We start from the raw sequence: 11,643 nt of genomic DNA on the forward strand, positions 1-11,643 counted from the left end.
AGCATATGTCACTGGCAGAGTAGACCTAAACCTCCAAGTTCAAGTGAATACAAACTTCTTGTGAAATTTGACTCTTCCTTATCAATTTTAAACCTTATCCCCTCTCCATTGTGGGTAAAACCCTGGTCGTCAGGTACAAGGTACTGCTGGTGTTGTACATGGTGCATGTCTGGTCCATCCCCAGAACCTGTGCCATTCCAGCCACCCAAGCCATCTTCTACTTCATCTGGAAGTGTAAGATGGACTGTGTCTGCAGGGTCACTATGTACGAATCTCTGGATAAGGAAGTGAAGAATATTCCCAATGCCGCTTGCATCCTGATGGTCACCTTTGTGTTTGGCTGCATCAAGCTATGCATATACACTCAGGACATAAACACCAAGTGTCACTGCATACTGAGCTTCTACTTGTCCCCGGTGTTGCGAAGGATGGGACTGGCCTTGGAGCTGTGGAACGCTGCAAGTAGTTGGACTGTTCTGTATCACATGGAGAAATTTGCAAAGAAAAACACCTTTCACCGAAAGACCAATAGGAAGTGGTCAGCATGCAGAGTCTTCAGAGAAAAGGAGAGGATAGACTCTGACGGGTGGCTCCCTGAGCAGATTGTCAAAGTCTTTTGCAGAATGCCTAATCACCAGAACTTTCCAAAAGCAAAATCAAGGCATTGCTTGGCTGGTGGCAAGAATGCCATTACCTTTGAGATCCTTCATGCACACCTGGTCAGTCTGCATCACTGCACACTGCCTTTGGGGGAGGAGGTGTTGGGTAAAGACTGCCCACATCTCCTGCTAGAATGTGTCTTTGCAAAGGATGTCTGGAGAGAAGTAGTTCTTTCTGTCATGATTCGTCCTAAGCAACTCTGTGATGCAGGAGTCACACCCTATGGTCTGTTCCCCAGGAGGCACGCAGTGACAAACATTGACTGCATCTGGAGGGCCATCAACTCTGTGAAGGATGCTCTTTGGTCTGCCCGAAACATGGTGATTTTCCAGTGCAAGGAGTTGACATCAACCGAGTGTGGCAGACTGGCACATTCAAAAGTCCAGGACTACATGCTGAGGGACACACTAAAGCTTGGTAACAAAGTGTGAGGCTGGATGAACACAGCAGGCCCAGCAGCATCTCAGGAGCACAAAAGCTGACGTTTCGAGCCTAGACCCTTCATCAGCTTTTGTGCTCCTGAGAAGCTGCTGGGCCTGCTGTGTTCATCCAGCTTCACACTTTGTTATCTCGGATTCTCCAGCTTCTACAGTTCACATTATCTCTGATCACTAAAGTTTGGGGTAGCTGTCGCTAAGATGCAGTGGAGAGAAATCACCATCTAAGATCTTTCAGCAAAAGTTCAACAGGAGTCGGTGCAACTATTGTACCCTCTTGCTGTCCTAAGTATATGTAAATAGTATCTTGCATAAGTTAGAAATGCCTTGGGTTTATTTGTGGGAACTGTTGGGGAAAATCAGACTTGAATTTTCATTTTTCCATAAGCAAAGACTGTACAAAACCGAACTGCTTCAGTGACAATGTGTATTAAGATTTTTATGAATAAAGTACATTTTTGAAATTAAAATCATTTTTAAACCCTTCTCTGTCACAAGAATGTGGGCAGCATGTGCCTCATAGGTAAAGACAGACTTAAAATATTCATTGAATACCCCAGCTATGCTTCTCGCCTCCATGTATGACTCCCCTTTATGGGCCTTCATCATCCCAACTCCTCCTTTTAACATTCTTGTATGACTGATATAAAAGACTTTGGGATTTACCTTATTGTTAGTCTTTTCTCATAACCCTCGATGCTTCTTTTATTTACCGTTTCACCCCTGCTGTGAACGTTCTATATTCAGTTTGGTTCTCAGTTTTATTTTCTACCCGACACATGTTGTAAACACACAAAATCTTCTCTAACTTACTTTCTGTCTACCTTGTCATCTAGGGAGCTTTGGAGTTGTTTGTCCTAGCATTCCCTTTTGATGGAATATTCTTTCACTGTGTGCAAAACATCTAGGTTTGAAAGAATTTCTGCATTGCGGCTCATAGACTGCATGCACAGTATGAGTATCAGTGTTGGAAGGAATGCACGTAGTGCCAATGAAATGGGCTGCTTTGTCCTCGGTGGCGTTAAGCTTCTTGAATGTTGTTGGATCTGCAGTCATCAGGCAACGTTACGGTTATTCATTTGTGGGGCATGATGTTGCTGGCTGGCCAGCATTTACTGCTTGGCCCAGGTTGCCCTTGAGATGTGGGGAGTATTACATTATCTTCCTGAATTGTACCTTGTGGAGGTACTTTGTGAAGTTAGGGATGAATTAATTACAGCGAAATTTTCCAGCCTGTGACTTGCTCTTGTAGTCACCATATTTTTATAGATGATCCAGTTCAATGTCTGATCAGAGGTAACCTCAGGATGTTGATAGGGGGTTTTTAGTAATCGTAGTGCTTTTGAATTTCAAGGGGCAATAGTTAGATTCTCCCTTGTGGGAGTTGGTCATTGTCTGGCATTTCTGTGGAGTGATAGCTACTTATAATTTTTAACATCTTTCCCTTTTCTTTCATTTGTGGATGAATGTGTGACTGACTGTGTGAGACAGACCATTGCCCTGGGTTTTGATGGGAGCAATAAACCATTATTTAACCCTAGATGATTTTCTGTGAATCATTCTGAATCGAACTTCATAAACAGGATTTGGTGAAACATACCATCGTCTAAGAAAATAGAATTAAAAATTACCCATAATACGTACAGGAGTGGGGGACAGTAAAAATACTTCACTTCAACTGTACTGACATCATGCATAAATAACGAGCTAAGAGGTACATAATCACGTGAGAAAACCCGAATCCGTCTCACTGAGCAGATGTACTTCCTGGTTTTAGGCTCACACGTACATTTGATCTATGAAAAGCAAGTTTTCCCCAGTTTTGCTATCATGTACCTTTTAACCTTTCAAGGATTTAGTCTTTCACAGGATTTGGGCATCACTGGAAAGTTCAGCACTTGACCTGAGTGGCTCTGGATCATTTGAAAGGGCAATTAAGAGTGAACTACATTGTGGATCTGGAGTCACATGTAGGCCTTATCTCTCATTTAGATAGGATAGGCACTAAGGTCCCTTCCTAAAGGACCTAGTGAACTGGATTGTTCTTTTTTACAATAATGGGCATTATCCATGAGAGTATCTCATCTAGAAATCTAGAATTGAATTTAAATCACATTAATTGCCATTTTGAACCCGTGTCCCAAAAACATTTACCTATGTCTCTGGATTATTGCTCCAGTGACATTACTATGTCACCATTACCAGTGATAGCATGACTCTGCTTTTGTGTCAGGAGGGGTTAATATTTTGTACTGTTTTCAAATCCTTCTAGGACATTGCCTCATACTATCCATGCGACCTCTCCCACTTCTACAAACATCCTGCAATTCTACCTCTTGAGCCCAATATCAACCATTTGAGCTGAGTCACTTGTTTCTAGCTCTGCAACTCCCTCCTTGAACTTTTCACTCATTATTTATCTGAAAATGTCCTTGTAGCTTTATCAGAAATAATCCATTTTGTCAGATTTGGTGGACAATTATTTCAAATCTTCAACACAATTCATCTTTATTTTGATCAAACTGACATAAGAAATCAAAAATTTAAATCACTGGAAGGAAATACAAAACAGTCTTCACATTTGGATCCTCAAATCCAATCCACATACTCCAAGGAGATATAATGTGCTTTCATTTTGAAAGAAATTTTCTAAGAACCAAACCTTGTGCTGCATTTTATGATAGACTACAACACATTTGATTCTAAAACTCTAAAAATCATTCATTAAGAGTAATAATGATACCATCGTGCTCTCCCTTCCATAACATTTCGCCCTCAAAGTCTAACAGTCCATGCTTCCTGGCCCTCATCAAAATCCCAACAACTTTATCTGAGACAGTAACATATCTGTCAAACAAATTTCCAAAGGTAACCCTGGTCTTCCCATCTGCTCCCAGTATCCCCATGGTCCTGATAATGAAGCACATCTCCTGCATTTCCTTGTACACATGTTCCTGAGCTCGCCGGCCTCTTTCTGCTGTCTTGCTGCCCTCCTTCGGCTGCCCGTAGCCTTCATCTCCCTTCTTCAATCGGAGGCCTTTGGCGTAATCATAGTCAAACTCATCGCTGAAAGGGTTTGTCTTTTGCCTCTCAATGTGATCGTCGGCCCATCTCAGCCAGGCCTTCTTCAGGTCTTCTATTGTGCGCACCTGGGCACTTGGGACTGATCTCTTCCTCTTCCCTCTGTCAACTGCATCATCCTTTTTATTAGACTCTTTCTCCTTCCTTTTCTCTTCTGTGTTGCTCTTGTCTTCGCTAATTACACTGCCTTTCTCTTCCTTCTCCCACTTCTCCCAAGTTTGTGACATCTCCAATGCCTTGTTGTGGCACAAGCGTCTCCTTGTTGGTGATCTGTTGGCCAAGAAAGGTTTCGGTGCCACATCTGGTTCTGTCTGATTGAAACGGTCCGTCATGAAACTCACCAGCTCGTTACTCCCCGACTTGGGCCTGTTGTTAACTGTCTTAGTGACTGGAATGGTTCTGATGCTCAGTTCTAATCCTCGGGATCCACTCAGCTCCTTGCTAGAGTCCACAATTTTGCCAGGGTCGTTGCTTTTGGATTCACTTTGGAGCATCTTTGTAGGCCTTTCCTGCTTGGTGATCCAGCTTTTGTTCTCCTTGACAGAGGCGTCATCTTTAAAACCTTCAGGTAGCCAACCTTGAGGCTCCGATTTCTGTCTAAGTGAATGTTCATTTGCCCATTTCTGCCAGTTTTTGGCCAAACTATTCACCAGAGAGACGCACCTGAACTTCTTGATGGCTTTACTGGCTGGTCTTGGAAACCTGGGCTCGGTGTTCATTGTGGCGTGAGCAGCTCAGGGAGCGAGGAAGTGTGCAGTTCAGTCCTGTTGATCTATAACTCAGCACTGGATGAAGTTGATTTCAGCTGCTTTATATAGAATGCTGATTGGAAGGCATTTCTAAAGCATGAATGGTATTTCAGTTTCAGGACGAGCTCCTGGCCCAGTTTGAACCATGGAAATGTACCCATCACAGATAAGCTTTCACTCTGAGGACTTGGCTGTGCTCCAGGCTTTGCAAAATTATGCCAAGCTGCCGTCTTACATTCCACATTGAAGTGACAGGTGCACAGGCACCAGAATAGTGCAGTCTATCTGATCTAAATAATTCAAGTCCAGCAAAGTCTCTCTCAAGATGAAAGCAATATTGTCTGGGGCTAAACAATGCTGCAACAGTGGAAGGAAGAATGCAGGGCTAATATGGTATGGCAGCCTGTGGTTATATTACCAGACAAGCAACTCTGAGGCTTAAACAAATGATCCAGAGGATATGAGTCCATATGCTGTTAAGATTGTTTAAATGTTTAGAATCATTTATTTTCAATAACATTGAAATCAAAAACTGGGATCAGAAGAAATATCTATGAGGTTGATGGATTGTGTTTTAAAAACTCATTTGGTTCATGAACGGACTTAGATCACTGTTTTTGCCCAGTCCATATGTGACTACAGCCCGAATGAGTGTGATTGACAAGTAACTACTCCCCACAGTGGTCTGTAAAACTTCAGAATTATGACGAACAATTGTGATAACTTGTTTCGTTTTTGTTGAGATAAACAATTTAGCAGAGTCAGTTTATCAGAACTTAAAAGGATTGCAAAAGAACCATAGGCAAACAAGAGAAAATATTTCAATTCTATAAGTGGTTTGGATTTGGATACACAGCCTGATGTATTGCTGGCGACAGATTTATAGCCTTCAGAAGGGATCTGGACAATACTCAAAGCAGGAACAATTGCTGTTGTATCAGGGAAAATGTGATACAGACTCGATGGGTAAATAGTCTCATTCTGTGCTATACTGCTTCATGATTCTCATCAACAATGTGAATGAATATCCTAGTAGCCCATTTAGCTTCCAATGTGCTCTCCCCTGTGTCGCAGAATTATATTTCAATCCACAAATACAGCAGGGAAGGACGTGAGCCATTGAATTTGAAGCATAAATTTGGAGAGGGCTATTGATCCCCTGGCTAATTGTTTCATGCAAGATGTGTTTTTAAAACTCCAACAAAAACAGAAATTGCCGGAAAAACACAGCAGGTCTGGCAGCATCTGTGGAAAGAAAGAAGAGTTAATGTTTCAGATCCAGTGATTATTCTTCAAAACTGATTGTAGCTAGGAAAAGATTGGTATATAAGCTGACAATGCAGTTAGAGGAGATGGGGTGGGGGGGTTTGGCGTTGGTGGGGATGAGTAAGCAATAAGTCGAGATAAAACCCAGAGAGAGAGAAAAACAAGGGCAGACAAGGGATAGCGGAATGAGTAGCTGCTAATAGTGATTATTAGTGGCTGACAATGGGTTGTTAGTAGCAGAAGCTCGTGTGATGACAAGACTTGATGCATGGAGGTTGGGGTAAGGGCATAAGAGAAGGTGGTCAGGTCCTAAAAGTATTGAACTCAATATTAAGTCAAGAAGGTTGCAAGGTTCCCAAACAGAAAATGAGATGTTGTTCTTCCAGCTTTTGCTGAGCTTTGCTGGAGCTGCAGCAAACCCAAGACAGAGAGGTTGGTCAGGAAACATGGTGGCATGTTGAAGTTGCAGGCACCTGGAAGCTTGGGGTCCTTTTTACAGATAGAACATGGGTATTCTGCAAAGCAATCCCATTGTAGAGGAGACGACACAGTGAGCAGTGAATACAGTAGACGAGATTGAGGGACGTGCAGGTAAATGCTGCGTCACCTGGAAGATGTGTTTGGGGACTTGGATAGTGAGGAGGGTCAAAATAAATGAGAAGGTGTTACACCTTTTGTGATGGCATGGTAAGATGCTTTGGGGATGTGGGGAGGTGTTGGGAGTGGACCATGGTGTCCCGGAGAGTACGGGCCCTGCAGACAAGGGAGGGGAGGAGAATATGTGGCTGGTGGTGGCAGCCCCCTCGAGATGGTAGAAATGGCTGCTATAGATCCTCTGGATGTGGATGCTGCCACGATGGTGAGTGAGAACCATGAAGGACCCTTTCACTGTTGTGTGAGGTAAGTGAGGGAGTGAGGACTGAAGTGTGGGAGATGGGTTGGACATGGCTGAGGGCCCTAAGGCGGTGTAAATGGCTAATAGCATCCAAGAAAATGAATTCAAATTAGCCAGGCTCAATCCACTCACCGTAGGAGTTGCCCGGTCTGCTCAATGTTTTCTACTTTGGAATTTTCTTGGGGGTTTGAGCAATGTGGGCTATGGTGAGATGTGTGGCAGAATTGGAGAAGATGTCTGTTCTCAACATTGGCACTGTCTCGCTCCAGAAGTTCTGTTTTTTACACAAACAGCATGGAGAGTTTCTCACTAGGCAGCAGCAAATTGCCAATTTACGGGAATTATTGTTTGTGAAATTTCTTGCCGGAGGCCCAATGCACCTTATTAATCAGCTTTAATCTTAACAAACGCACTAAACAGGTTAAATAAAAACCGAAAGAACTGCAGATGCAGTAAATCAGGAGCAAAAACAAAGTTGCTGGAAAAGCTCAGCAGGTCTGGCAGCATCTGTGAAGGCAAACACTGAGTTTCAGGTCAGGTGATCCTTCTCAGAGCTGATGGTGGCTGGGAAAATGTCAGGTTATATGCAGAAAAAAGGGGATGGAGACGGGGCAGGGAGTAAACAATATGATAGAGCCTAAAGAGAGAGAAGAGCTGTTGGACAGACAAAGTTGATAACGAAAGAAAAACTTTGTTTTTGTTGTTGTTAAAGTTGCTGGAAAAGCTCAGCAGGTCTGTTACCATCTGTAAAGAGAAATCAGAGTCAACATGTTGGGTCTCACAAGAAATTCACAAGGCCTCATGGTGAAAATCCTTTAAAAATCCCAACGGAACTTGAACATAGCAAAAAATAAATTAAGCCCCAAGCCTTCTCTGCTTGCATCTTAGTTCTGCGTTTTCCTCATGTAATTGGTTTTGGAGAAAGTAATGGTGTGGTGGTAATGTCACTGCCCAGAACCCCAGGCAATGACCTGGGAACATAGATTCAAATCCCACCTTGGCAGATGGTGAAATGTGAACTGAATCAAAAATAATCTGGAGTTAAAAGCTAGTTTGTTGGTGACCACGTAATCACCATCAACTGCTCATAGGGAAGGAAATCTGCCATCCTTTCTTTCTCGGTCTGTTGTGATTCCCACAGCGATGTGTTTGGTTGCTATTATTCGCTGAAATGGCCAACCAAGCTGCTCGGGGCAATTAGGGATCAGCGATGACTGCTATCCCAGCCAGTGGCAGCCACTTCTTGTGAACAAATGAAATAAATGCTATCAGATGAAATTGATGACAGAATGCTGAGGTGAATTGTCAATAGATTTGGTAGTTAAACTTTCAGCTAATGAAATTTGCCCCCAAGACAAAACAGGTAATAAATTTGACCCCACCCCCGAGCACCAAACCATCATCTCCAACACCATCCATGACCTCATCACCTCAGGAGACCTCCCACCCACAGCCTCCAACCTCATTGTTCCCCAACCCCGCACGGCCCGTTTCTATCTCCTTCCCAAAATCCACAAACCTGCCTGCCCTGGTCGACCCATTGTCTCAGCCTGTTCCTGCCCCACCACTCATCTCCACCTATCTGGACTCCATTTTCTCCCCTTTGGTCCAGGAACTCCCTACCTACGTCTGTGACACCACCCACGCCCTCCACCTCCTACAGGACTTCCAATTCCACGGCCCTCACACCACATTTTCACCATGGACGTCCAATCCCTATACACCGGTATTCCTCATGCAGATGGCCTCAAGGACCTCCGCTTCTTCCTGTCCCGTAGGCCCGACCAATGCCCCTCCACCGACACCCTCATCCGCCTAGCCGAACTCGTCTTCACCCTCAACAACTTCTCTTTCGATTCCTCCCACTTCCTACAGACAAAGGGGGTGGCCATGGGTACCCGCATGGGCCCAAGCTATGCCTGCCTCTTTGTAGGTTACGTGGAACAGTCCCTCTTCCGCACCAACACAGGCCCCAAACCCCACCTCTTCCTCCGTTACATTGATGACTGTATCGGCGCCACCTCTTGCTCCCCAGAGGGGCTCGAACAGTTCATCCACTTTACCAACACCTTCCACCCCAACCTCAAGTTCACCTGGGCCATCTCCAACACATCCCTCACCTTTCTGGATCTCTCAGTCTCCATCTCAGGTACCCAGCTGGAAAGTGATGTCCATTTCAAGCCCACTGACTCCCACAGCTACCTAGAATACACCTCCTCCCACCCACCGTCCTGCAAAAATTCCATCCCCTATTCCCAATTCCTCCGCCTCCGCCGCATCTGCTCCCAGGATGAGGCATTCCGCTCCCGCACATCCCAGATGTCCAAGTTCTTCCAGGACTGCAACTTTCCCCCCGCAGTGGTCGAGAACGTCCTTGACCGCGTCTCCCACATTTCCCGCCACACATCCCTCACACCCCGCACTCGCCATAACTGCCCCCAGAGGATTGCCCTCGACTCACATACCACCCCCCAACCTCCGGATACAACGTATCATCCTCCGACACTTCCGCCATCTACAATCCGACCCCACGACCCAAGCTATTTTTCCATCCCCACCCTTGTCTGCTTTCTGGAGAGACCACTCTCTCTGAGACTCCCTTATCCGCTCCACACTCCCCTCCAACCCCACCACACCCGGCAGCTTCCCCTGCAACCGCAGGAAATGCTACACATGCCCCCACACCTCCTCCCTCACCCCCATCCCAAGCCCCAGGATGACCTTCCATATCAAACAGATGTTCACCTGCACATCTGCCAATGTGGTATATTGTATCCATTGCACCTGGTGTGGCCTCCTCTACACTGGGGAAACCAAGTGGAGGCTTGGAGACCGCTTTGCAGAACACCTCCGCTCGGTTCGCAACAAACAACTGCACCTCCCAGTCGCAAACCAATTCAACTCCCCCTCCCATTCCTCAGACGACATGTCCATCATGGGCCTCCTGCAGTGCCACAATGATGCCACCCGAAGGTTGTAGGAACAGCAACTCATATTCCGCTTGGGAACCCTGCAGCCCAATGGTATCAACGTGGACTTCACAAGCTTCCAAATCTCCCCTTCCCCCAACGCATCCCAAAACCAGCCCAGTTCTTCCCCTCCCCCACTGCATCCCAAAACCAGCCCAGCCTGTCTCTGCTTCCCTAACCTGTTCTTCCTCTCACCCATCCCTTCCTCCCTCCCCAAGCCACACCTCCATTTCCTACCTACTAACCTCATCCCGCCTCCTTGACCTGTCCATCTTCCCTGGTCTGACCTATCCCGTTCCTACCTTCCCACCTATACTCTCATCTCTACTTATCTTCTTTTCTCTCCATCTTCGGTCCGCCTCCCCCTCTCTCCCTATTTATTCCAGTTCCCTTTCCCCATCCCCCTCTCTGATGAAGGGTTTAGGCCTGAAACGTCAGCTTTTGTGCTCCTGAGATGCTGCTGGGCCTGCTGTGTTCATCCAGGTCCACATTTTATTATCTTGGATTCTCCAGCATCTGCAGTTCCCATTATCACAGATAATAAATTTGCATCGTTTTAAAAAGGTGACAAAGACTCTGGCAGCCTGAATGGGGCACTTACCAGAGGGGAAGCCTTTGGGGCGGCAGGAAGGGATAAAGCAGTTCTTTCAGAATAGACAGTGTTCACAGCAAATTGTGTAGACAACGTGTATAGGATCCTCAATGGGGATAGCTCTGTGATGAGGCAATGAAGCATAATAAACAGGAACGTTACTGCAGACTGACCTGTGTGATATTTTTATGTGAATGCAGTATGCATGCAATCTACTGTGCTATGTTTCACTCATCCACAACAGTAGATTACAAGCACTGATGTTCCTGTGAGTCATGTACTTCATTTGTTCCAAGTAAACGGTTTTGTACCTGTTGACATCATATCCAGAAATATAGCAGGTGGTTGTGTCCAATCTTAAAGAGACCCTGTCCTCACCAGATTTTTCTGTCAGAATATTGACTGTTTAATGACGCTCGCCATTAATAATGAACAAATTGTCCAACATCTCCATATAGGAGTCAGTCACCCTGTGAGTTCCAGAACACAGCAACTTATTCAAAGTTGCAATCAGCCTCACTGCGTGTTTGTGAAATTTCTGGAGTTTTAAAGATTATTCATAGGAGGTGGGTGTCAATGATTTTTCTATCTTGTTGCTGTTGAGAAGGTGGGAGTTAGCTGCTTACTTGAATTGCAGCAGTCTATTTGATGCCGGTACACCCACAGTACTATTTGTGAGAGAGTTTTAGAATTTGACTCGGTGTCAGTGAAGGAAAGTGATATATTATCGGGCAAGAATGGCAAATAACTTGGAGGGGAGCTTGCAGATAGTGACATTCCCGTGTACCTGCTCCCTTTGATGTTCTAGGTGCCATGGTCATGAGTCTGTTCTAAAGAAGCGTCATTGGATCCGAAAGTTAACTCTGTTTTCTCTCGAAAGATGCTGCTAAATCTGCTGAGTTTCTCCAATTTCTGTTTTTGTTTCAGATTTCCAGCATTGACAGTTTTTCTTTTCATACTATGGATTTAGAAGATGCTGTGTGAGGAACATTAG

General features: G+C 45.1%; 1 protein-coding gene across 1 annotated transcript; it reads right to left on the reverse strand.

Annotated features, from left to right (window-relative positions):
- Positions 1-3,728: 3,728 nt before the first annotated feature.
- On the reverse strand, positions 3,729-4,945 carry abraa (actin binding Rho activating protein a). The gene has a single exon (XM_048550421.2). The coding sequence runs from the start codon at positions 4,895-4,897 to the stop codon at positions 3,815-3,817; it is 1,083 nt and encodes a 360-aa protein (XP_048406378.2). The 5' UTR covers positions 4,898-4,945; the 3' UTR covers positions 3,729-3,814.
- Between the last annotated feature and the right edge of the window lie 6,698 nt (positions 4,946-11,643).

The sequence above is a fragment of the Stegostoma tigrinum genome, chromosome 19 (genome assembly GCF_030684315.1).
Source record: "Stegostoma tigrinum isolate sSteTig4 chromosome 19, sSteTig4.hap1, whole genome shotgun sequence".
NCBI lineage: Eukaryota > Metazoa > Chordata > Chondrichthyes > Orectolobiformes > Stegostomatidae > Stegostoma > Stegostoma tigrinum.

Bases quoted from the DNA above. Each gene is read 5' to 3' on its own strand.
- abraa (XM_048550421.2), bottom strand. From the start codon at position 4,897: ATGAACACCGAGCCCAGGTTTCCAAGACCAGCCAGTAAAGCCATCAAG.